Source organism: Monodon monoceros, unplaced genomic scaffold (genome assembly GCF_005190385.1).
Source record: "Monodon monoceros isolate NGI ecotype Baffin Bay Population unplaced genomic scaffold, NGI_Narwhal_1 Super_Scaffold_12, whole genome shotgun sequence".
Classification (NCBI taxonomy): Eukaryota; Metazoa; Chordata; class Mammalia; order Artiodactyla; family Monodontidae; genus Monodon; species Monodon monoceros.
Window position 1 is genome coordinate 118,604,872 of NW_021703768.1, and position 26,475 is coordinate 118,631,346.

The following is a 26,475-nucleotide window of genomic DNA, read 5'->3' on the forward strand; positions in this document are numbered from 1 at the left end:
ACCCTGGCAAAGGGAAGCCCAACTGGAAGAAGGGGGCCTGGAGCCCAGGGTGCCCTGAGGCAGCCCTTCCCACCCCCTGAGATCAAGGCAATGGTGGTTTTACAGGCTGACGGGTCAGTCATGGCAGGGGCTTGGGGGGGGGGTGCAGAGCGGAGAGGGGGCAGGGTGCAGGTATCCCCCGTTGGGGGCAGCAACCAGCCACCCCCTGAGCAAACCTTCCTGCTCCCAACTCACCCAACCAGGCCAGAGGCACAGTCTCCCCACCCCCGGCCAGCTGCCCCCCACAGCCTCAGGGCCCCTCCGTGATGCTCGTCTGGATGTGGGGGCCAGCCTGAGCAGGGATCCCCCCCACCCCAGGGCACAGCGCAACAGTTCCAAAAAAATAGAGATTTGTATTCTTAAAAAAAATTAAATAAAAGCCCAGCTCTGCTGATAGGCGAGTGTTCCCCCATCCCCACCCCCACCCCCCTTGTTTCCCTGGCCTGCACCCCCATCCTGCCACAGCCCCAGGGGTATTTACAACATGGAACAATAGAGGCCTGGGGTGGGGGGCACTGCGGCAGGGAAGAGGGGGCGCAGGGCAGGTCTCCCCCCAGAGGGGCCCCCCCAAGACAACACAACATCAACAAGAAAAGTTGCAAATCAGGCAGAAATGGGGACGTCATTCCAAGGTCCTTATATACAGACACTGCATGACCAGTGGGAAGGGGGGGGGGCCCGGATGGGACCAGGCATGGGCATGCGGCAGGCAGGTGGGCCAGCCCAGGAGCAGTATAGGAAGACAAGGCCTCCGCCCCACTCCCACCGCCATCCCACTCCACCTTTGGTAACAACAGCCCTTCAGGGAGCCCCTGGCGGTCAAGAGTTTCCTCTGGGAGTTCCCAGGGAGAGGGGCTCCCCAGTTCAGCCCTGCTGCAGGGCTGGAATGGGGGCGTCCTATGCCCGCCCTGGTTGGCCATGCGGGGCACAATGAGTTAAAAGTGTGCTGCCCACCCTTGACTCTGCCATCTGCCCAAAGTGAGGGGGTGATCCCTGGAAGTCGAGGAACCGGAGCCTAGTCATTGTAGAGGAGCCCTCTTGGGCATCAGCTGGGGGGAGCCCCATAAAGGGGAAGAGGGGGCTCCCTAGGGTTTGGGGGCTGAAGTGAGGGAAGAAGACCTGGACCCTGCATGGGGGAAGGGCCAGCGTGGTCATGAGGCCAGTAACCCCCCCACTCAGGGCCCTGGCCAGGAAGTCCACGCTGGAGGGGTCAGGAGCAGGGGCCCTGGCATGGGCCCACCTGGGAGCTGGCCGGTGGCTGGGGAAGGGATGGCCGGCCGGCCAGAAGGGGGCTCACAGGTAGATCTCGCGCTTGGCCGTCTGGGCGGATGCCGGTGTGGCTGCAGGTGGGAAGTCCGAGGTCTGGGTCAGGGGGATTTCCTCCAAGGTGGCCGAGTCCTTGCAGGAATCATGGCTACTGTGGGAGAAGGCACTGTAGGAGGGCAGGAGGCGCACGGGGGCCGTTTTGGTGTTCCGGTCTTCCGGGGGGCTGGGGCTGCCGGCGCCCGCAGGCTCCTGCCCTCCTCGGTCCTGGTAAGGCACGAAGGTGGAGAGTTTGAGGGCGCTGCTCTTGGTCCGGCGGCTGGGAGACGACTGGCCAGGCATCCAGCACGTGTCGGAGTGGCCAAACTCGCTGCATTCCCGGGTACATGTGCCCGTCATGGCGACGTCAGGCAAAGGGCGCAGGTCTGCAGGGGAGAGCCGGGAGGATGGTCCTCAGGCAGGGCAGCCTCGCAGAGCTCTGCTCCACGGCCTCCCACCAGCGCCTCCATGCCGCCTTGGAACAGGGGTGCACGCCCCTTCCTGCCCACTGAGCTCACAGGCACACACACCCTCAAATAGACACACACCCTCCCACCATCCACCGCATGCGTACTCTCTCTCACACACACACAATCTGTCCTTAAATAGACACATTCTTTCCATCCTCACCCACCCTCCAGCTCTCCTCTCACACATCCACCATATCTGCCCTCAGACAGGTGCACACACACCCCATCTACACACTCCGTCATCTATCTCCAGACAGGCTGAAACATGCACATTTACCCTCAGATAGGGGTGAGGAAACCCCCATCCTCATTAAAGACACAATCTCTTTCTCTCTCTACTGCTCGCTCTCTCCTCTCTCTCTCTCTCTCTCACACACACACACACACACACACACACACTCCTACCCTCAGATAGGTGTGGACACACAAATCTACACCAGGCATCTCTATCCTCAGACAAAGGTGGGCACATGCCTCCCTTCTGAGCCCCCTCCAGCCTCACCATGCTCCCAGTTGCCCTGGGACCCCACCCCACACCAGCATAGCAAGGCCCTGCTACAAAGCCAGGGGTTTGCGTAGAAGCACACACTCACATATCCACAAGCACACTCATGCAGCCCCTCCCCGCCTCACTCCGGCCCCTACACCACCCACCACCCCCCTGGCCTTGCCCCGCTCCCTGCCCAGAACACCCATGGGAACAGAAGTTGGCTGTCTGACATCAGCAGTAGCCAGTGTGGTTGCTGGGCAGCGGGGGTCTCCATGGGAACGTCTGGGCCTTGAGTACTTCCTGTCACAGTTGCCCCTGTCCCGCCCTCGCTTGGGGACAGTACCAGGCGTTGGCCCCCCCCTCCAGGGATGTGACTGAGCGGCACCACCTGGGGTGGGGACTCCCCTGGCACCACCCTCCCTGGCTTGGCCTCCTGCCAGTGCAAGGTGAGGAGGGGACAGCTCTGTTGTTAACCCCTCCGGGGCTCTTCAGTTCAGGGCAGAGTGGGGGGACCCAACGTGGCACGGAGCAGAGCACGGGCACTGGGTGGGCGGGGCTGGGTGCTGGGCCGAGTCCCACAGACCCCAGACCCCAGAGCAGCTCCCACATACCTGGCAGTCCACCTCAGGGCCTGCTCCGGCCAGCCGGCTCTGCGCGGGCACAAAAAGGACGAGACGGGCGTGAGATCGCACATGGATGGGCAGGGTGGGGATGGAGGGCACTCTGAGACCTGGGGCCTGGGAGGTTAGACAAGAGCCCTGGGCCCGAGGGGTGAGGTGTGGAACTTTTCATCTTGTGGCGGGCTGGGGGAGTTTGGACTGCGGGAGGGGACGAGATCTGAGGAAAGCTCTAAGCTGGAGAGTCTTTCTATCCCAAGGGGAAGCTGATTTAGTCTCCCCACCACGGGCCACCAGAGGTACCTTCACGCACACACACGCACTACACACATACATTCTGACAACACGCCCCCCATCCATTCCCATGCTGACCTCTGCTCCAGCCCAGATCCCACGTCTGCCATCACCCTCCAAGCCCCTCCCACAGAAGCCTTTCCCCTCCCCGGGCCTCCCCACTCCTTCTCCTCAGCCAAACCCTCTCCTGCTCCTCCCGACAGGGGATCATCACACCCTTCTCTGGGCTCCTCATAGCATCCAGGGTCCCTTCCCTTTTCTCAAGGCCCTCTGAGCTCTCATTATCTCAGGATCCCCTCAAAGTTCCCTCACCACTACCTGAGCCCTCTGGCCCCCATTCTCAGGGTCTCTGTTCCCAGGAAGCAGAATAAAGTAGTGCTGAATTCAAAGTCTTTGGAGTCAGGGGTGCCTGGGTTTGAATCCCTCCCAGCTCTGTCACTTCCTGTATATGACTTTGGGTAAGTGACTCAACCTCTCTGAGCCTCCGTTTCCCCCACTGTAAAGGGGGCACAATAAAGTTCTCAGATCAGAGAGCGGTTGTGAAGGTTAAATGAATATATACCAGAAAGCACTCAGCACAGTGTTTACTGCTGAATACCCGAGAGCTCAAGAGATGGAGGCTATCTCTAAGGTCTCGTCATCACTCACAGGCTTCTACTCATTCCTGGGGTCCCCTCACCGTTCTCGGGGTGCTCCATCTCTCCTATGCTGCCATCGGGGGTGGTGCGCTCATAGTGATCCTCAGGCAGAGCCAGGGGACCGAGTCGGGGCCCCGAGGAGGACTTGCTGGACGGCGTCTCAGACTCCTCCAGGCCACTGTCGTAGTAACTGTGCTGGGACGGGTCCTGCAGCTCCTGCGCCTGGCTGGTGGCGGAGAAGGTGACTCGGCGGTGAGGTAACTGCAGGGAGAGGGAGTGTCACTGCCGGCCGGCCAGCCTGCGCCACGGGGCCGCCACCGCACCGGGCTACAGCTCCAGCCAAGTCCACCCCCAGAGCTCCTAGCCCTCTAGGCCTCAACAGCAACCAGGAAGAGGCCCAGCCCCCTAGCACAGCAGAACCCCCCAGAAAGCAGAGACCTTAATAGAGGACTGCCCCTTGATTCTAGGTCAGCTCCCCGGACAGCCAGGACCACGCACTGGAAGTCCCAACACAGCACAGGCCCCAGTGTTATGATAGCTCCCAGGCCAGCACAATAAGCTTAATCCAGTACAACCACTTGTTAGAGCACAGCTTCCCAGTACTGGCACAGCCTCTGTTTAATTCCAGACAGCCAACACCAAAACAGCACAATTCCAGCCAACTTCCCTAATTCCAGCATAGCCTCTAAACACCAGCAAGCCTCCAGTTTTTACAACAGCTCCCTAAAATCAGGACAGACTCCTAATTCCAAAACAGCTCACCAATACCAGAACAGTTCCCTGATTTCCAAATAGCACCCTCCAGACTCCAGCTCCTCACCTGTCTCATTGCTCTGTTAACTTCTCATTGCCTCCATCCAGTGGGGTGCTAACCTCTTTCTGATCTTCTGTTCCTCACCCCTGGTCTGTAATGCCACAGGCAGGACTCCCTGCTGAGTCCCCACCCACCCAGGTGCCCACTGCGTTCCCCTTCAGAGAGGCCTGGGAGTGGAAAAAGGTGGGAGGGAAGAGGGAAAGGGAGCCTGATGACAAACCAGGGCACCTTGGGGATGGGGTAGCAGAACAGTGGGAACTCCCCAGTCCTCCAGATCAGGAAACAGTATTAACTGGAGAGGGCAGGGCCCAGGAGGACCTGGGCATAGGGGGAGGGGCCCAGCATCCATCAGGGATTCGGAAGGTTGGCTTCTTCGAATGGAGACTCCTTCTAGGAAAGAGGAAGGAGCTTCCGGGAGGGGCCGCTGGCTTGGTAGAGCCAGGATTTAGGAGCTTGGAGCAGGGGCTGGGGTGGAGGGAGGGCAACAGTGACAGGCTGCTCCCAGACAGCAGCCCTGCCTGCCTGCCATGGGTTGACGATCATGCCAGGAACCTGGCAACCTCAGCTTGGCACTCGGTACAACCAACCCATCCCCCAAACACCCACCTGGGACCACCACTGGTTCTCCTGCCAACTGGAAATTAGAAGTTGTGGAGGGCGCAGACCCGGGCCCCTGGGGGCCAGGGGTGGGAGCAGCCCGGGCCCAGGGCCCTGCTGACGAGTCTCCAGGCTCCTTCTAATCCTCTAAGACCTTGTGGTGCTTTGTCTTTAAAACTCTCAATAGGAGGTTCTCAAGATGGCCAGAGGAGGGTGTCCCAGGTTTGCAGACCCACCCTCCTGATACCCTACACAATTTCCGTGCCATCCAAGGCAGCTGGGGTAAGGGAGGTTGTCAGCACAGGGAGCTTTGGAGCCGCCTTCCCACCTTGGCTCCCACCCCACCTTCAGGCATAGGCAACCCTTCTCGAGATCCACGTTGGGATCCAAAACACCGAAAGGTCTGGGTGATGACAGACAAGATCCCCAAAACTGACCTGATACTTGGGGCTGGGAGGATGTAAAGGAGCACATCCACCTGGTGATGGAGTGAATAGGTTCCAGGAGGGTCTGGGAGGCACAGGGCAGTCTGGCTGTTGGGTGTTTTTCTTTCCAGTTTTCTTTAAGACATTAGCCAGCAGCCCTCCCTCCCTGCAGAACCTGTGCCTGGTAATCCAAGGCTTCAGTCCTGCCTCCTAGGCACATCACTTGGTCTTTTTCCTATGATTCTTTTCTGTAAAATGGAGGGTTGGGTCATACTCAACACTAAATATTCCCTATCATTCTATGACTATCAAATCTTAAAAAGCCTAGATCCAAAATCTCTCTCAGACCCTAGTCCAGAAGTTCTAGACCCTTGCTGGTTATTTCCAATTGGCCGTCCCTATGGACCCTTCAGATTCAACATGCCTGAAACCAAATTCTTTTTCTTTACTCAGCTTCTGCATGGGCAATGATCTCATCATCCTACCACCCAGATTCAGAAGGATGATATCTATCTGGGGATCCTGGTAGCTCTCCACTCGCTCCCCATCCCTATCCCATATCCAATTATCCCTTGAGTCCTGTGGGTCATTTCTCCAGAAGGTCAGCCTGATCCATCCATCCATCACGCCCTTTTCCACCATCCTTGCTCAGACCTTAGAGGTGCAGTCCTGTACCTTCACCTCTACCCACCTTAAATCCACCATACACTCCAGTAAACTCTCTAAAACTCAGTTCATCCAAAACTCATGAGCTTTCGGGGCCTCCCACTTCTTCTTAAGGAACTTTTGGCAAAGCATCTATGTCCTCTACAACCTACAGTCTTCCAGTCTCCTGTCTCAGCTCCCTCCTATACCCTCCACTCCAGCCAGAATCCCCTTTCTGCCCTCCCCCTGCCTCCAACTTGGTCACGCTCACTCCCGCCTCACCTCGGGATTGGCTCAGCCTCCCGTCCAACTCCAGCTCCTCACTTTATGAAGAGCCAGCTCAGGGTTCTCATTCCCCTCCCAGAAGCCCACCCCCATGTCCTATGCACGTTTTCTCATACTATGTGCCTCAAAGAAAGGGAGGGGGCACCATGGTCAAATAAATTTGGAAAACCCAGAGTTACACAAAGTTTAACAGGTTTTCCCTTCTTGCAGGCTTTGCAGAGCCTTTAATAGGTTAATGTGAACTTAGTCCTGGAACCCCTTTTTTATAGCATAACGGAAAACAGCAGACTCTGGCAATCAGCTTTCCTGATGATTTGTGTTTGAATTTGACTCCATCGCTAACTAGTTTTCACTTCTGTAAAATGACCTGCATCACAAAGAGTTATGAGCAGTGGATGAGCTAATTCACATAAAATGCTCAGCATGGTACGTTGCACCTGGTAAGGACTCAAAAAAATGGAAGCAAGTAGTGGCAGAAGTGGTAGAACAAGTTGGGAAAAGCTTTAATATATGGCACTTCTCACTGGTGAGAATCGACACCATGATTCTCAACTGCCTCATCTTGTTACTTGTATGTCTTGTAGAAATATGACCATTTTTTCCTCAAGGTCTAATACTATGCTGAGCACACAGTAGGGGTTCAGCCTATGTGTTTTAATGATGACACTGGTGTTGTGGTTTTGTTGTGTTTGAATGTTCAGTGTGGCTCCACGGATGGGTTGGACTGGAGCCGAATAAGGGATAATCCCTCAGACCTTGAGAAAGAAAGAGATTAAGGAGCTAAAGGAACAGAAGAAAGAGAGAGGCGGTGGCAGCAAGGAGAGGAACAAAAGAGAAAGAATGATTGGTCAGGAGCTGCTGGAGGTGACCCTAGAGATGCTTATTTGTCCAAGGGAAATGCGATGAAACCAGATTTCACTTCCCCATGCACCACTCCTCCAAAGCCCCTAGGAGTTTTTACTTTGGGGGTACCCCGGGGCATTGGGGAGTTTGTGGACGGAATCAGAGTAGAGAGCTGACACCCTGGACCTCCTGGGAGTGTCTCAAGCCTCTTCAGTCGCCATGGAGACAGGTTGCCTCTGGCCTCAGAGACTCCCCCAGGACCTGAGGCCCCTCACCCAGACTTTAGCCTCCTCCTCAGGCACAGCCAGAGACAGGGCAGACCCAGGAGAGCAAGAAGTGAGAGACGGAGAGAGAGAGAGTGAGTGAGAGCTAGCAGCTCAGGGTGGCCAGAGCAAGGAGCTGAAGGAAGGGAAGGGAGGGGGCCGGATAGGGCGCCTCAGCCCTGGTCAGCAGTGGGGATACAGAGCAGGTCAGTCCATAGCACTGGGGGATATCCTCCCCTCTCCCTGGGCCCTCCCTCCCGGCAGCCCAGACTGGTGACCATGGTGGGAAGACACAGGGCAGGGCAGGCTAATTGCTGGGTGTTGAGCGGTATTGGGATGAAGAGGCTGGGAAAAGGACTTGGGAAGATCTTACCTCGAGGGAAGGTGCCTGGTATAATTAAGAGGTTCTCTGCCTTCACCTGAGGCAGCCAGGCTGCACTCCACCCCCACCAGCTGCTCTGGTCTGAGCTCTGTTGCGAGATGCTCCGATGTGCACAAATGGGAAAGGTCAAGTCTCAGCCAGCAGAGAAGAGGGCAGGACTTGGGTGCATCTCCATCCGCTTTCTTGGTAAAGGGTGCCATTCCCAGGGAGGTCTCACAAACATGAGGGAAGGGGACACTGCTGGACAGCTCCATTTGAAGCCTGCTCAGAAAGCACTTCCCCCAATCATGGACATGGTCATGGTGGGGCGGCAGGGGGACCTGGTCAATTAAGATAGGGTTGGGGCAGAGGGGCAGGTCTGGGACGGGGGGAGGGACAAAGGGCAGGGATGGGGAAAGTGAGGCAGGACATCGGACAAAGGGCTGTTTCCAGTCTCTCTCGCTCCTTCTCTCAGTTCCAGGAAAATAAGAAGCCAAAACTCCAAAAATAGAGAACTTTATTATCAGGGTGAAGTGTCTGGGGCTGGGGGAGGGGAACTGGGGCCCAGCCCCAGGAGTCTGGGGTGGGGAAGAGGGTGACACACAGTACACAGAGAAGGCACAAGTGGGGAGGCCCCCTTCCCTGACAGAGCGTCCACCTGGTTACCCACCAGGACCCCAGGTCTCCCCCTTTCCCCTCTAGAGAAGCACCCATGGCTGGTCTCGGACAGAGACCCACGTTTGTAGGAGACTTCTTCTCCATTTCCCTCCCCGCTTCTGCCTCCAAACCCTTCTGCTCACCTACCCATCAGTCCCCACCTGCAGGACCCAGCGGGTGGTCCAGTGTCCCAGGATGTGACAAGTCACAGGCCTCTCCCAGCGCGGAGGGGGGCGGGACACGGAGCACACCCTCAGTTTGCATTCGGCCCGACCCTCCAAGCCTGGGTGAGGCAGCAGGGTCATCAGTGGTCCCAGCATCCCCCGATCTTTGGCTCCACCTCCCACTACTGACTTGGGCTGGTGAGCACGGCAGGCCCGAGACACCAGCTCTGTTACTCCCACACCTCGGTCCAGATGGCCCCGTGGTAGGGGTGGGGTGGGGGCCGGGGTATGCTGAGCTGCAAGGGCTGGCCTACCTGCTTGCTGGGGTATTTGGGGGGGTTGGTGCGGTAGCTGTAGTCGGAGTACTGCTCAGAGCCCGTGGACGTCGTGTCCCCAGTGCCTACGAAAGTGTTGGCTGGCGGCAGGTCCTGCACCACCTGGTGCTTCTTGGAGGCGGAGGGTGACTGGGGCTGCAGCTGGATGGAAGGCAGTGGGGAATTAGAGCGATAGTGGCGGCCGAGGTCAGGGCTGCCTGGTGGGTAGTTGAGGGGCAGGTGGATGCGGGGGCTGTCCCCAGGGGCATCGCTCATCAGGTTGAACTTGAGGGATTTCTGCAGCCCGGCCTCATCCTCGTCCTCCACCGGCTTCACGGGCTTGGGAGATTTGCTCTTCTTGCCCTTGCTTTTGTTTCCCTTGGAAACTTTGCTGCTGGGCTTGGGGGCATACAGGTCCTTGGTCTCCTTCTTGCCAGCCTGGTAGCCACTCTTGGCCTCCCGTTGCCGGCAGTAGCGCACGAGCACGGCCAGGGCGATGAGCAAGGCCACGGCCACGACACCCGCCACCACGCCAAACAGGATGTTGCCGCGCTGCTTGGAGCGCTCGTATTCCGGATCCCCAGCAATGTCGATGTCCAGCGGCGTGTCCAGGCTGTGGCCCAGCAGGGTCTCCAGCAGGGTGCGGTTGGCCAGGGTGTCATTGACATACAAGTGGACCAAGGCTGTGCCATAGCGAGGGGGCTTGCCGCGGTCAGTGACCTTCACCACTAAGCGGTGCAGCCCATGGTGGCGCCGCTCAATCTCCTTTTCCAGGGTGATGGCACCGGAATGTGACCCAATCTGGAAGAGTCCGTAAGGGTTGCCACCGGCGATGCTATAGGTCAGCTCAGCGTTGACACCAGAGTCAATGTCCTCAGCTGTCACCTGGCTGACCGTCTCACCCAGACGGGTCTGGGGGGTCAGCAGCCGGTGGGAGGTGTTGGAAGGGGCGGTGATAAAGGGTGCATTGTCATTCTCATCCAGCACGTTGATGGTGACGCCAACGTAAGCCGAGCGAGGTGGGACGCCGCCGTCCACCGCCTTCAGCTGGAAGGTATAGGTGCTTTGCTGCTCCCGATCGAAGCTCAGGCTGGAGAGGATGGTGCCCGTGCCGTTCTGGATAACAAAATCACCATTGTCCTGCTCCACCGTGAGCTGCACCCGGGCGTTCTCCCCCTTGTCCCCATCAATGACCGTCACCATGCCCACTGGACTCAGCGCCGGCATGTTCTCCATCACTGAGAAGTTGTAGCCACTCAGCATAAACTTGGGGTCATTGTCATTGCAGTCCAGCACGTTGACAAGGACGGTGGCTGTGCCTTGGAGGCTGGGGCTGCCCCGGTCGGCTGCCACCACCTTCAACTCGTAGCTTTCCCTCTGTTCCCTATCAAGGGATGTCTTCACCCGGATCTCTCCAGTCTCAGGTGAGATGGTGAAGAGGCCCTTGGCAGCCGGCTCAGGCTCCAGAGAGTAAACCAGCTCAGCATTGGAGCCCGAGTCGGCATCACTGGCAGTGACCTCAGCGACCACTTCACCTGGCTTGTTGTTTTCTGGGAAGGCGACCTCAGTGACACTCTGGGTGAAGACAGGTGCATTGTCATTGACATCCACCACCTGCACCTTGAGGGAGTTGGTGCTCGAGAGTGGGGGGTTGCCAGAGTCCACGGCCACAATCTCAATGGTGTAGTCTTTGACCTTCTCATAGTCGAGCGGGGTGGTGGTCTGCAGGAAGTACTTCTTCTTGCTGTCACTTCCCGTCTCACTGGCCTGGCGGAGCTGGAAGGGCACGTCACCTGCCACCACACAGGTGACAGCTGCATTTTCTCCCTCATCTCGGTCAGATACCTGCACCAGGGCCACAGCTGTCTCTTCTGCCACGTCCTCTGAGATGTTAGCCATCCCGTCTTGGTGAGTCACCAGCCCTATGCCCCGGATCTCAATGGTGGGGGCATTGTCGTTCACGTCCTTCACGGTCACCACCACTTGGGCTCGGGCACTCTTGGGGTTGGTGCCTCGGTCCTTGGCAAGCACCGAGAAGCGCAGGGTGCTTAGGTCCTCACGGTCCACGGGGCCCTGCACAGTGATAAGTCCCGTGTTCCTGTCCAGTCTCAGAAGACGCCTCACAACCTCGGGCACCTGGTGGAACGTGTAGTCGATCTCTGCGTTGGCACCTTGGTCAGAGTCATTGGCCTTCACCTACAGGGCAGGGGGAAAAACAAGGAAAACGGGGCTGGGTTAGTTTGGCGATAAATTAAGCGACACATTTCTGCCTTTCCAACGAGCACGGCAGACGCAACTAATCTAACAAGGCACCCTTTCCAAAAGCAGCACATGCATGCCCTGCCCTTTTCCCAATCCTGACACTTTGGCATATATTACTGATCTTTTTCCCTGAAGAGCACAGATACAGCCCACAAATCCTCAGTGGTGCTACAAGCTACTACTAGAGATGGGACAGGGCAGAACTGAACTCTACTTATCACTCCTATACTAGTCCACCCAAATATGGGGATGAGGATCCAATTAGCAGCTAGGGCAGCCCTTCCACCCAATTAAACTGGCCTTCAAACCCTTCTGAAGAGCTGGAAAGGTGTGAGTAGTAGAGATGGTGTGTATGCGTGACATATGTGTGCAACATGCATGCATGCACACACAAGTGTTGTGATTATGTGAGAAGGTATGTTTATGCACGTGTCTACTGGCACACGAATGGAGACCCACGTGCCCCTCTGGAGGCCACGGGTGAGGGGATTTCTTTTTTGAAAGGGGCCAGGTAGGGATGTGGGTCAGAGGGAGCCCGCCCGCCAGGCCAGGTCACTACACTCTGTCAAAACCGGGGAAACCTGTTTCATCTCTCTTCCCCTCCCATGGCTGGCGCTGGCTAGGCATCAACTTGAGGAATCCAGCCGAGCCTGCGGCCAGGAGGGAGGGGCTGGTGCAGCCCACAGAGCCTGCTGGCAGCGGGCTGGGCTCCCAGCATCACACAATGAACTGTCTGTCCCTTTGCAGTGGGCGCATCCTTCCACGCCAAGGCCGACACACACTCGGCCCAAGTCTATACAAACATGGGTGGTAATGGGGCAACAGGAGCCAGGTGGGAATGGTCATGAGGTAGCACTGGTCAGGGAGCAACAAGAGGGATGGAGTTAGGTCACAGCCCAACAGAATGTGATGGCAGTACAGGCGGGGGCGGGGGAGGAGGGGGTAGGGGGTAGACAGGACAGGCACCACTTGGCAGAGTCTCTGGGGAGCAGAGCAAGAGTCCTAGGTTCAAATCCCAGCTCTGCCACTTCCCAACTATGAGGCCTTGGGCCAATTATTTAACATCCTCAAGCCTCAGTCTACAAATGTGTAAAATGGGGATAATAACAGAACCTACTTAATGGGGTTGTGGTGAGGATTAGATGGGATGATAAGTGTAAAAATGCCTAACACTGCCTGGCACATGGCAAGTGCTCCCTAAATAGCATTTATCCCTCTTTTTGTCCATCCAGCTCTGAAAATCGGTGCTGACACAGTATTGGGCATTGCACCTAGCAGGGCCTCAGGCCACTGCTGGTCTCCTTTCCTTCCCATCAGGATTTTTTTGTCAGTGAAAACACTGGTGAGCTACCTGGTCTCTGCTCACCCCTCTAATGGTTTCTCCTCGCCCCTCCATCCCCCTGTTCCCCCAGTCTGTCACCAACTTTTACATTATGATCCCCACTGTCTCCCTGTCTCTAGACTGGTCACCCACCTCCTTGTCTGCCTCTCTTGCCATCTCACCTCTCTGTCTCTGTCTCTGAGTCTTGACTTCTGTCTCTCTTTCCCTCCCATCTTGCTCAGTTCTCCTTCTGCCTCTTTCCCACTGCTGGCTCTCTCCCATCCTCTCTTTTCTGCTCTGTCTACCCATAGCCTCGTCTCTGCCCCATTCTCCTGCGTCATCCCACTTCCCAGCTCTTACACACATGGGCTCTGAAGCCAAACTGTTGGATGTGGCCAAGGTGGAATCTGAACACATCAGGTGGGGGTTACCAGGCAAGTTTCCTAATCTCTGTGGGCTCAGTTCCCCATCTGCAAAATGGGGATAATGCTTACATTGTACTGTGGAGATTAAATGATATAATACACATAATGTACTCAGAACAGTACCTGGCACCTAGGCTATGATTATTCGCCATCCCCGACTGTCTGTCTCCCTTTTCTTTCTCAGTCTCTCTTCTACAGGTTCCAGTCCACCAGCCTCTAAAAAAAGGCCAAAACTCCTCCCCGTGCCCTGCTTCAGCTTGAGGACTTGGGATGAAGGGTTTCCCAGGACGGGTAATGGTGAGCCCTCCTCAGCTTCCTCATACCAAAGACAGACAGCTTCAGCCCATGGGGAAGGAGAAAGGAGCTGGGGCTGGCAGGAGGCCAGGGCTGAGATGACAGTGGGAGATACGCCCACCTGTCTGCAGGGACGCTTTCTTTGCTCTCTCCCAGGCCCTGACCCCACCAAGCTGCCCAGCTCCTGGGGCAGTTCCCATCGAGAGGGGTGTTGAGAGCTTCAGCAGAGGCCACCGACCCCCCCTACTGTGCCCAGCACCCCACACCCATGGGTACCCTGTGCCTAGGGGAGGAGGTGGGTGTATAGACATCTGCGTACAGTTTTCTAGAATTCTGAGGACTCACCTGGCTAAAATGATCTCTTGTGACTGTCAGGGATGGGCAAAGCAAGGCTCTGTCCTCCAGCCTCAGGAAACTCGCATGTGGCTAAAGGGCCCCTGGTTGGGAAGACATTCTCATCTCTGGAGAGATTCTACTTGGACAAAAGGCGGTTCACTTGTTCCAGCTCAGCTCACTTGGCTGGGGAGAAGGATATCATTTGACTTGGGAGGGGGTTTCACTTTGCAGAGGTTTCTCCAGCTTGAGTCTGCCTCGGGGATGGGGGGATCACTGTTCATATGCTATGTCACTGTCACCTGAATAGCTTGACAGAGGAAAGTAAATCCCCTGCTGGGGTGAGGTGGACTTGTGGGAAGGTCTCACCAGGCGGGGGCTGGGGAAGAGAGATCTCACCACAACATCTTGGCCATCTTGCCCTTAAGTGAAGGGAACTCTCACGAGGTTGGGGTAGGCTCCCATTTCTAAATGTGGGTCACCCTGACAGTTAGATGGAGGGGCCTCTCACCTGGATGACTGAGTGTCCTATGGGGCTGTTCTCAGACAGCTCAGCCTCGTAGGACGGCCGCTCGAACTTGGGGGCATTGTCATTGGTGTCGAGCACAGCGACTCGCAGCAGGGCGCTGCTGGCGCGTGGGGGGTTGCCGCCATCCTGCACCTTGATAGTGAGGTCGTAAGAGTCCAAGCGCTCCCGGTCCAGGTTGCCCATCACGATGAGCTGCGGCTGCTTTCCGTCCTGGTCCTCTGCCACCTGCAGCTTAAATAGCCCCTGGGCCTCGGGCCCCACCTGCAGCTCATAGGACGCTACACCGTTGGGGCCAGCATCGCGGTCCGAAGCCACTGGGATGGAGAAGAGTGAGCCATTGTTGGTGTTCTCGGGGATGGGCAGCGTGATGACTGGTGAGGCGAAGTTGGGCGTGTTGTCATTGATGTCCTGGACCTCTATCTGGCCCTCTAGCAGCCGGGGGCTGCCATTCTGCACGAGGTCCGTGATAGACACCTCAAACTCCAGGATGCAGGGCTCACCAGGGAGCTGGTTCTGGCATTCTCGGAGCCCCTCGCGGTCGATAGAGGTCTCCGTGGTAAAGATGTCGCCTGTCTTGCCATCCACCCGCAGGTACGGGGCGCCTACTTCTAGTTTGTATAGGTGGCCCACGTCTGGAAAACCATAATCGGCTGCGAGGCTCCCAATGAGGGTGTTGGGCGGTTGTTCCTCTGGCACCTTGTACACCACCCGAGTGGCGTGGCCTGGGGATGGAGCTAGCAGCAGCAGAAGTGCCAGCAGCAAGGCAGGCGGCAGCAACCGTTGCCCCCCAGGGCCTGGGCTGTGCCTCAGGGACCCCATCCGGGCAGGCTCCAGAATCAGGAGGGCTGTACGCGAGGGAGACAAAACAGGGGGTCAGCTGGGAGGAGGGCCCAGGCCCTGAGGGCTGCCCAGAGCCAGCCCCCGACTCCCCCTCTGCCACCTACACACTGATCTCCCAGGAGAGATCTGCCCTAGTACAGAACCCAGAACCCTGAGTCTCACCCACAGCTGGTGTAGCAGCGGTGTCTGCCCCAGCTGGAGGAGCAGGTCTAGAGCAGTTCCTGCCCAAGGAACGCCCTGACCCACCTGACACTCCCTCCCTCCCTCCCTCCCTCCCTCCCTCCCTGCTCTCTACCCTGTGCTTTGCCCAACACCTCCTTCTCAGCAGCATCCTGCCATAGTCACCCATGCTAATTACCCTGATACTGAGATAGGGAGAGACAGCAAGTGGAAGGGCGAGACCAGAAGCAACTCCCCCCCACACACACATACGAGGTAGGAGAGAGACGCAGGTACCCTCACGTTCCCCATACGAGGTAGGAGAGAGACGCAGGTACCCTCACGTTCCCCATACGAGGTAGGAGAGAGACGCAGGTACCCTCACGTTCCCCAGACCCCGGATCATCTGCCCGCTGCCCACACTGAGGGCCACTCACATTGGCTGCCGGGAGGAGGGATGATGTCACGTTCCTCTCCCTGCTGAGATGCCAAGTCAGTGTACGCACAGGAGGTAGGACATCTCAGATCCCTTTCTCCTGGCGGTAATCACCCTAGTGCCCAATGTCCCCGCCCTCATGAAGGGCCAGCTTGGACTGGGCACCAATCAAGGCTTGAAAACGGTTAGGGCTGTGGAGTAGGTGTTAACCCTCCCCGACCCCCTTCCAAACAAACATGCCCCTGGGCACTCACACCTGTGTGTACACACACAGTTCCCGGGGCTCCTCTACCCTCCCTCTCCACCAGGGTGGGGGACGGCGGGGAGGAGAGACACGGGCAGGTATGTGGAAGAAGAGAGTAGACGTCAAGACTGGGGTCAGGACTGTGGTCAGAGCTGACTAGCCCTGGAAGTGGCATTGGGAGCTGCCCCAGCCTATCCTTAGCAACTAGGAGCCCAGCAGGTCTAACTGGGACAGAGCTGCCAATAACACCAGCAGCCGTGCCCTGACCGCTCACTCCCCATACCCCTGCTCAGTCTCTCAGTGAACATCTGGCCCCTCCCCCGCTTAATCGGTCCAGTCCCATCTCATACCTGCCTCTCCCCGCCCACCCCCAAATCCTTCCAGTTAGAGCCCTGTATGCCCCAGCCAACCACAAGCTGCACCGCCATCACCACGAGAGCCTGCTTCTTCTGCCCATCTCCCCCAGCTTTGAGCTGTGCCGCAGCAGACCCCAGCCAGACCCTCCAGCTAAGTCCCAGTCTTGACTCCCTCCTCCTCTCCAGCACTACCACGACCACGGCCAGCCCTTCTATTCAAATCCAAAATCTTCAGCCCAGTATTTTCAGCAGAGGCTCAGGCTCAATCTTCCTTCCCTAGCTCCTGGAGTACGTGCCCCATACCTGGAAATCCCACCCCAGGCCCTGTCACAGGCCACACCCACCCCACTGAAGGCAGGTTCTGGTCACCCAGGAAGCCTTCCCAGGCCTCTTCAGCCCTCGGTGACCTCTCCTTCCTCCAACTCACAGCCACTTATTGTGTGTCTCAATCCCATGGCGATGAATCACTGTGCAGCCTGGGACACCGCCCGCCCGTGTTGTTCAATCCCAGTTATTGTGCGCTTATTCCTGTGTTCTCTGCGCTTATTCCCCTCCAAGCATCCCGAAGGAAGGGACAGGGCTCCCTACCCTCATCCCCCAGCCCCCACCCATTCACCTTCACAGAGCTAGGCGTACTATAGGTGCTCACTCATGCATTCAGTGAGCGTTTATTGGGCACTTACAACATTCCAGGCGCTATCCTGGGCAGTGGGACACAGCGGCGAACAAGACAGATGCAATCTGTCGTTGTGGAGCTGACAGTGGTTCTAACTCAAGGACTATTTGTCACTTTTGTTGGGCTGTACCCATTTGACAGATGTAAGGCAGCAGGGTGGAGAAGAGCAGGGAATGTGACATCAGACAGTCTGAGGCAAACCCCAGCTGCCCACTTTCTGACTGCGTGAGCTGGAGCAATTGACTTAGAGCCTCAGTTTCCTTATCTGTAAAATGGGGATAATACTACCTCTTTCCTAGGGAGTTTGAGATCATGTGGGCTAAATGCCTAGCACAGTGAGTATTCAACAAATGCTCCCTCAAAGCACTCACAATTGTAGTTAGGTAGCTGTTTGGGAAATAACTTGTGAATTGTTTCTCTTTCCTATAAGACTGTGAGTGGAGACTGGGAGAGCCTCTGCTTTGTTTACTCCTACATCCTCAGGGCCTTGCCCTGGACCCTGCACACTGTAGGTACTCAGTAACAGCTCATGAATGACTGTGATTATTTCACCTCTCAGGCTTAGCCTATCCTGGAACTTTCTGTATGGTCACTGCTTGTTTTCTTGCCCAATTTCCCTACTCCACTGAGAACTCCCTGGGGTCTGATTTAATGCTTCTCTGTGTAGGTCCCTAGCAGACTCTCAGCAAATGGTCATTGAATGCAGATTCCTTACACAAGCACAGCCCCTCCCTGGTCACTCCTCGCACTAATAGGCTCAACGCCTGTGAGGCTGTTATCAGATTAGTGTGTGTGTTTGCTCTCAGCTGCAATCTTAATCTCTTTAAAGGAGGGAGGAATTTATCTGATGCTCTATTTGGATCCACCCTCCAGCCATTTCCCCTCTCTCTGCATGGACCTGGCACTGGGCTCATCTTACCAACAAGCCTCAACCCAAACACACCTGTCTCCAAAGAACCTCATTCCCTTCTGGGCACCTTATCCTGCCCTCCCTTGCACAGCACACACACAACATGGGATCATTGTGAGCACCGATTCCGTGCAGAAGTCTTGGCAGGGTGGGGGTTACTTGGGAGTTACCCTAAACATGACAAAGAGGAGAAATAAAGCAGTGCCAGCCTGCCTCCACTCACTCCCTCCAGATCAACGGTTTGTAACCTTTTTGGGTCACATTCCCCTTTATGTATTTTATGAAACCACACTGCAGATTTTTCCAAGAAAAATGAACACTCACAAATTTTGGCTACAAATTCAGAGGTCCATGGTCTGGCACCGTCAGGGTGACTTTCATTTGCAGCCGCTCTAAGAGCTACAGATTAAGCACTGACCTTGGGGGCTTCCTTCCCCATCTTGGGTCACAACCAGGGGCTCTAACCCCTCAGGCCTTCCAGGCAGCACAAACATAGCATGCTTGTGACACATTCCCCCCATCCCCCCTCCCCACGCCTGCCCCCTAACTCTCACACACATTCTCTCACTCACCCTGTCACCCTTAGGGGTCAGGAAAGGATTGTGGCATCTAACTTCTGACTTGGGAAGAAAACCAAAAGGGAATATCCAAGGCAAGCAAGGTTGGGGGCGGGGAGGGGGCGCGGCTTCCTGGGAGGAAGGTGGAATTTGGGGGGGAAATGGGGTTGGGGGAGGGTTGCCCAGAGTCGGTTGCCCAACAAGAGCTGAAGAGAGTTTAGGCTCTTTTAAGCACCTGGAGAGTTCCTTTAAAATGAGTATTATCTGGCTCCACCCTTAGGAATTCTGATTCTGGAAGAGGGACCTGGAGAAACCCCCAGGCAGCAAGGTGGAGGCAGCAAGGGTCAGGAACCTTTTGGGAACAACTCTGAGGTACTCTAGGTCTTTGGAGTTAAGAAAGAAGCATACATTCTATTATCATCACCTTTATTATCATCCCTCTCCTCACCATCATCATCAACCCAACTAACACTCCCCGAGAGATTTTACTCCATTTACATCCATTTCCCATCTAACCCTCCCAACCCGCTGAAATGGGTACTAGTTATTATTAATTTACGGCTCCCCATAATACAGATGATAAAACTGAGGCTCAAAAATAATAATTGCCTTAGGTCACAGAAGTAGTAAGTGGAAGAATTGGGATTTGAGAAATAAGAATGCCTCCTCACTGAGTTGGGAAAAGGCTGGATGGGGGAAGGCAAATCAGTGGTTGCTATGTACCACCCCTGCCACCCCCCCTCCCCGCCCCCGCCAACACACACACACAGACACACACACACAGACACACACACACACAAAATCCCTGGGCTGCCAAACCTGCAGGGCAAGGAGTGAAAGAGAAAGAGAGAGCCTAGGGTTCAAGGTCCAAAGGAACCCAGGCCTCCCAGGATGCAGAGAGAGAGACAGAACAGCCAGGAGTGGCAGTGAGGCAGCCTTTCCTACCCCCTGCTCCCACCCGCCATCCCTGAACTTTGTCCTGGTGGTTGGCTGCTGGGAGTCATTAGTCCCAGACGGCAGCCTTTGAAACGATTAGTGCCTTATCTGCCCTTCCCTAGGCATTGGCTGCCTTCCCAGCAGGGGTGTCCCCACCTCCACCTAACGACACTGGGCACCCAGGACCCTGAGAAGCCAGAGCCTCAGTAGGGACAGTGACTCATTCTTCTCAGGCCAGAGGAGCACAGTGAGGTGTGAGGGGGCAGAGTCCAGGGAAGGGCAAGGAAAACGCCATCTGTGTCAACATCTGGGGAGGAAGGAGAACAGTGCTGAGGGTTCACCTGGAACCTTCATTGACAGTCCACCTCAGGGACCAGGGGCCATTTCCTGCTGAATGCTGTGGCCAGAGAGGAAACACACAGGGGCAGACATCACTGTCCCAGAGGCCAGGTCAGCCCTGACCCTCACTCCTGCACTGTTACACAACAGTCACCACCACTGTGGGCACAAAACACCAAGGGACACAGCAAACATCTGGGAGAGGAGGGTAAGCAAGCTGGGCTGTGTGGGGTGGAGCTGTTCAGAGGCTTCCCACAGTGAATAAGTGCACAGCCCTCAGCTCCTCTCCCTTCTTTTTCACAACCCTCTGTTAGCCTCTGCAGGGTTTCCAGGCACCTGCATTCTTGAGTCAGACTGTCGGGGTTCAAACCTTGGTTCCACCACTTCCTAGCTGTGTGACCTTGGCCAAGTGACTTTACCTCTCTGAACATATTTCCATATTGTGAAATGGAAATAATCCTGCCTCTTGAAGTTATTTGGGAGGATTAAATGAGAGCCGATGCATTAAGGTCTATTACGTTGTAAAGGACAGATAGCTTTCCATCACCGAAGACAGCACTTTATTTCCAACATCAGGCAAACGGTAGGTGCTCATTGGTTCAATAAATAAATGAGCCAATCCCCTGCCAGTTGGGAAGACCTATGAAGGCAAGGGTGGTGTCTGTCTTACTACAGTACTGCATCCTCATCACCCACCATGGGCCCTAGCAGACAGCAGGTGCTCAATACATGGTTGGAAGAATCTCTCTCTGCGGCACCAACTATCCTCTCTCACGGTAGGGGCAGACCTCACCCGTATCAGAAGGGCCTCCTCCTTTCCCATCTCCTCTCCCCCCCAGCCTTGACTCCTGCTCAGCTCCTCCCCCCACCCTTGCAGACCTTCTCCTGACCCTTCCACCCACACTCCGAGGCAGTTAGCTCACTATCTCTACCTAGCCCAGCTCCCCTGACCAAGTAGCCACAGCAGCAGCCCGTCTTCCAGGAGGACGCCTTACCAGCAAGACCCCCCTTTCCAGCTGAAATCCCTTTTGGAATTGGGGATTGGGTGGGAGGGAAGGGAAGAAACTAAATGCAGCCAGAACTGAAACCGGACCTGCTCCCCTACCACCCCGCCCCTGGCAGTCTCTGGAGGCCCCTCTCATCCCTCTCTCCTCGATTCCACTCCATCCCCTGGTCTGGTCGTAATTACACATTTCAATCCTCCCAGACCGCCACGTCAAGAAAGTAACACCCCTCCACCCCACACACACCTAGACCTCTGGGCTGTCACAAACACCTTCTGCGCGCTCTCCTTCCTGGCAGCTACCAAGGGTTGGCCCAGAGCAGGTAATGGAAGGCTCTCGGCGTTTTCCGGCACGACGTCCTGGACTCTGCCGGCCGGGGCAGACCTCAGCCTACACCGCCGCGGTCAGCGGGCGCTCCCCGTACACCTCCTGCGCGCGGGGTATCTCCTCCCAGAGGACGCGGGAGAGTGTGTCGGGGGAGGTGGGACGGCGGCTGTTCTCCGCCAGCCTCCGGCTCGGCCGGCCCCACCCCACCCCCACCCTCAGCAGGGAGACGCCGGGCCTTCCCGAGCTCAGGGCGAGGCGCGAGCGCGGCGCGGTGAGAACGCGCCTCACCGGCGTGTCCCTGGTGCCCCCAGCCCCGGGGGCCGCCGCGGGGACTCCCTCCTCCTCTGCCTCTCGGGCCTCAGCCTAGGGACCCCCGCAAGCCGGCGTCGTCTAGAGCCGCGCAGCGGGCGCAGTGAGGGGGCGGGGAGGGAGCCAGCGCCGGAATCACAAAGCAGCGAGCCCGGCCCGGAGGAGAAATTCTCGTAAAACGGACCCTCTAGCGGAAAAAGGAGGCTTTGCCCCACTCTCAATCGTCAAGGACCTCAAAGCAGCCCCGAATATCTCCTGCTAGAAGGAATGGTCTCCGACCACTGCTGAAAAACTGAGGCCAGAAGTCTGGGCTCCCGAGGGTAGCTGGGGGGAAGGGGTGCGAGTCCTTCTCGCCTGCCAGTTGTGCTCCTGCGCGTGCCGCGCGCGTGCCCTCCTGGTCCCAGGGCCTTGCCCGCACACACGACTCTGGCCTGCAGCCGGGACCCGGCGGAGAGGACGCCCAGGTGTGAGAAGGACACAGGTGTGGGGGCCCCAGGTGTGCTGGGGATCCAGGTGGTTTGGAGAACGAAGCTGAATGGTCCGAAGAGGGTCGCAAACACCGCCCAAGGCTTGCACCCTCTGCAAAGGGACCTAGGGCCCTGGAGCTCCGGGGAGGAGGGGCTGGCGCGGCCTGCCAGGTCCAGCTCGTTCCGGGAATTCCCGGCCGACCGGCCCCGGAGTGGGGGTGGGGAGGCGCCAGCGGGGAAGCAGGTCCGGCCAGCCCCTAGGGTTCCCGCTGGGCCGAAGTTTACACTCACTGTACGGCGCTAAGGGGAAACGGGCTCTAGGGGCTCTCCGGGTGGCCCGGCGGCTTCCCCTGACGGAATCTGGCCTCCGAGGGTGAGGGACAGAGCGTGTATGTTTGTGTGTATACGCTGCAAGGTGTAATGTGACACTGTTGGTGGAAGGTGTGTGTGACACCCAGTGTTAAGATGTGTGAAGCAGCAGATTCTGTGTTTGTGACCGTGAGGCGCTGCTGTGGGTGCCACTTGCTGTGTTAGGGCGTGTGCCGTCAAGGAGTGTGCTGAAACACTGGGTTCTGTGTTTATGGGTGCAGTCGAGGGGTGCAAGCGAGACATGTGTTGTGTACCTGTGTTCTGGCCAAGGAGTGTAACATAATTTATGTTAGGGTGTGTGCCTTAAAGGAATATGTGTGTGCGGGGCTGGGTTTTGAGTGTTCATCTGGCGAACTGTGGCCGTGACACTCGTATGTGAGGGCATGAGATTGCGTTTGTGTGTCCATGTCGCCGAACGTCACCCCCGGTTGTGTTTTGTTGCTTTGTATGGCCACGGGTTGTGTGTCCGTGCTGCTGAGCGTGCAGAAGCTGAAGCAGATTCTAAGCTACTGACGGTGCCCCAGTGGGCGCTGGTGTGCGGGAGGTATGCCTGTGTGCACATATGTATGTATGTGTGTACATATGTCCGTGGTCTGGCCCTCCGGGTGCCCGCGGGGAGCTGGAAGCGCCTGAGTGATCCGAGCTGGTCGCCCAACAAGTGTGTGTGTGTGTGTGTGTGTGTGTGTGTGTGTGTGTGTGTGTGCGCGCGCGCGCGCGCGCGCGTTGTGAATGAGGGTCCTTGCTTGCTACATCCTCGGGGACGGCCCCCCTTCGAACTGGGGGCTGCGGGCTTGCCCCAGGCCATCTCCATCCCTCGCGCGGCTGGAGCCCCCCTATCCCCGCAGCTCCAAGCGCTCCGGGGTGCAGGGCGCCCAGGCTGGAGCCCAGTCCAGCACCCGCTCTCCTCGCTCGGCTATTTGCGGCGGACCTTGGAGGCCAGGGTGCCCCAGCCGCAACCCCAACCGCCCCCACCTCAGCCCCGGCGCGCTGAGCACCGACCGGGCCCCCGTGGCCTCGCTCGGCCGAGCGCCCCTCCCTCGACTCCCGCCGGCCATGGCCGCTCCCGGCCGGGAGCCACCACCGCCTCCACCTCCACCGATCCTTACCCGCCTCTGGGCAGCGCAGGCCGCGGGCCCTGCAGTCCATGAGCCGCCACCGGCCCCGGCCCGGGCTGCGGCTCGGCACGGCACGGCTCTGGCTGGCGCTGCGGTTCAGGCTCGGCTCCGGCTGGCTTTGGGCACAGCAGCCCCGGAGGCTTCGCGTCCGCGCCGCGCTCCCGCTCCCCGAGTGTGTGAGGCGGCGGTGGTGGCGGCAGCGGTGGCGGAGCCAACGGCGAACGGAGAGCACAACCGGGCCCGCCCCCTCCCTCCCGCCCCCTCCCTCCCTCTCCCTCCTGGCCCGCCCGCCTGCCTCCCTCCCGCCTCCCTGCCCCCTCCCCCGCCCAACACGGCCGGGAGGTGGAGCTCGGGACCGCTCTGGTCCTGCTGGGAGGGGACCCCAGCACCGCTCCCCAAAGCCAGGACCCCTTTGGCTATCTCTCCCCTACCCGAGGCCCGTATACACAGACCGTCCCCCTTCCTGGCTCTTCAGTTTACACTTATCCCACCCGTGCTCCCATCTGGGACCCCTCCCGAATTCCTTTCCTAACCTCACTCAAACACCTGTCCCCTACCCTGCCCCCCTGGGAAGTGGAGGCACGGGAAATGTCTCCCCCGGTGCCTTCTTTTCTGGGCATCTGCTCCTCCTGATCCACCTTCTTCCCGCCCAGACCCCCAGATCACCCCGAATGGCCCTCCCTTCTCACTGCGCTCAGGGGAAGTCCACCCCTCCCCCTCTGGCCGAAGCCGCAGAGCGGTCAGCGTCGGTGGCCGCAGCAAGTCTTGGGGGTGGGGCTATGGAGGGGACCGTGCGAGGGAGAGGGTAACGGGCCCCGGGGGGCTCCTCTAGAATGAGGACTGGGAAGATATACAAGTGTGAGGATGAGGTAACGCACCTAAGCTCGGGCTATTAGAGGGTCCCTCAATCACCTGCCCGCTGGGCGGCATGGAGCTGTGACCCCGACACATTTACCAGTGACATACACACATTCACACAGTCACATGGGTCCCTACCCCGCGAAGCCAAGCAGTGTCACGGCCTGTGTCACACGCCCTCGCAGTGCCACACGCTCCCTGTCACAATCACACCGAGTCACACACTGTGTCACACGCAGTGTCTCACACACTCAATACTCAGTTTCTCCCACTCAGTTTTGGCTCTCTGGCGCCATCTAGAGGTGGCTGAGCAGCCTGGGAACTCCTTTCCCTTCGCTCAGGGTTTGGTACCCCAGGCTTTCAAGTGCCCCAGTCTAATACGACCTCCAGCTTTTGCCACTTATAAGCCAACGCAGTGGGTTTCAGGCCAGAAGAGTGAGAAAGACTGTCCCTGGTAAGGCCTGGAACTGGGTGTGCAGAGGCCTAATATGGGATGACTGATGGCTGGGCCTCTATTTGCCATAGCCTCTGACTACTCCCTATCCACAGGCATTTTCCCATCCCTACCACTCCTGTATCCCTTGTCTCTTTCCTCTGCTTCCTCCCCTCATGATACCTGTATTCTCTGTGGAACACTCTTCAGGGTAAGGGTGGGCTCTCGGGCCAGCTGAGGGCTGCCCAAGATCGCTCCGAGAGCAGCCCCCCTCGAACTCCCTTTCTGGCCTGGGCCCCGCTCTAGTCTGCACTCTCAGACCTCAGCCCCAGAATCCAAGATGTGGCGCTCTGGATGCGAGATGGGGTGAGCTAGTGAAAGGAGGATCTGTCCTATAGGTGGCTTCTCCCGGTCCCCTGCAAAACCCATATGCTCCGCATCACCGAGCACAACTCCAAGGGAGGAATCAGCGGCCCAGAGACAAGAAATCTTCCACAGAGGAGCTGCCTCAGCTTCCCTGCCCCCAGCCTGTGCCCGCTGCCCACTGCAGCAAACCCTCCCCAGTCTGCTTGCTGGGAGCCATTCAAAGGCTCCTCTGTTCTCCTCCCTTGCTCAGGGCTGAGCAAGAGGCAGCCGCAGAGCTGGGCAGGAAATGCTAATCTCCCAGATGTTCTCCTCCGTCCTCCCTGCTCCACCACCGTCAAACCCAAATCCTGCACCTCAAGTGATAGGAGCAGAACTGGGCCAGCGCAACACCAGGGTGTGTCTACTCTTCTCCCTACTCCCCATCCCCTCCTACCCCAGCTGCCAGGCTGGGCTCTGTGGGGGACCTGAGCCTGGGACAAGGTAGAGATGAGGATGGGGCTGTCTCCCCCAAGCAGAAGGGCAGGCAAAGGGCTGAGACTGGGAGGTTGCATCTGAAGAGGAGAGAAGCCAGGCTCCTGGCCCCATACCAAACTGGGAGGAGGACCTGGTTGGCAAGTAGGGAATCGGGGTCTTCTAAACTGATGATGCCTGAGATTCCAGCTGAGACTGTGGCCAGGGATTGGGGGATGCTAGGTGTGGGGGTGGTTGCGTTGCTTGTGGCCTAAGGCTCTTGCTGTGATATGTATGTGCCTGGGATGGGCCGTGGCTAATAGAGAGTTAGGATGCTGTAGAGCCTTGCACTGTAACAGAAAAAATTGTTGTCTCTGATGGCAGCTGGGACACTGTTGTGATGCTATGATGCTGGTGTGCCTAGGGTATAGCCAGAACAATCAGATTATCAGAGAGGCTTTTGCCAAGCTGTGTGTGTATGTGTGTGTGTGTGTGTGTGTGTGTGTGTGTGTTCATGTGTGCATGTTGAGAGGAGGGCTGTAACTGAAATGCTGTAAGGCTTGAAGCTAAAAGTGTGAGGTTGGCATACCTGAGACTGGCTATAGCTGAGAAGCTGTTCTCTGTTAATATGACGTAGGTAGAACTGTAGCTGGATCTACTGCTTAGGTACTAGGAGATGAGAGGCCGTTGCTAGGAGCCTGTACCTGAGAGGAAGGCTGTTACCTGGGATAAGAGCAGAGCTACTGTTGTGTATAGGACTGTAGCTGGGATGCTATTGGTCCTGAAGCTATAGCTGTGATGACAGCATACTGGGGATTGGCTATAGCTAAGGTGCTGTTGCCCAGGCTTGTGGCTGGGCTGTTACTGTGTGCAGGACTCTAGCTGGGATGCTGTTATGCCTGCAGCCATAGCTCTGAAGCTCAAGTGGAGCTGAGAGGCCAT

At 57.4% G+C, this 26,475-nt stretch overlaps 1 protein-coding gene across 2 annotated transcripts; it reads right to left on the reverse strand.

The window, feature by feature from the left end:
• Positions 1–398: 398 nt before the first annotated feature.
• Positions 399–23,598, reverse strand: PCDH1 (protocadherin 1). Of its 2 annotated transcripts, XM_029215812.1 has the most exons (6): positions 23,418–23,591; positions 14,365–15,227; positions 9,219–11,414; positions 3,892–4,111; positions 2,913–2,951; positions 1,602–1,727 (listed from the first exon to the last, which is right to left on the reverse strand). In XM_029215812.1, exons 1-5 carry the CDS (start codon positions 23,455–23,457, stop codon positions 2,926–2,928), a joined length of 3,345 nt encoding a protein of 1,114 aa, XP_029071645.1. In that variant the 5' UTR covers positions 23,458–23,591; the 3' UTR covers positions 1,602–1,727; positions 2,913–2,925. The 2 variants fall into 2 exon arrangements, with proteins under 2 accessions (XP_029071644.1, XP_029071645.1); XM_029215811.1 differs by lacking the exon at positions 2,913–2,951 and having other exon boundaries at positions 399–1,727; positions 23,418–23,598.
• Between the last annotated feature and the right edge of the window lie 2,877 nt (positions 23,599–26,475).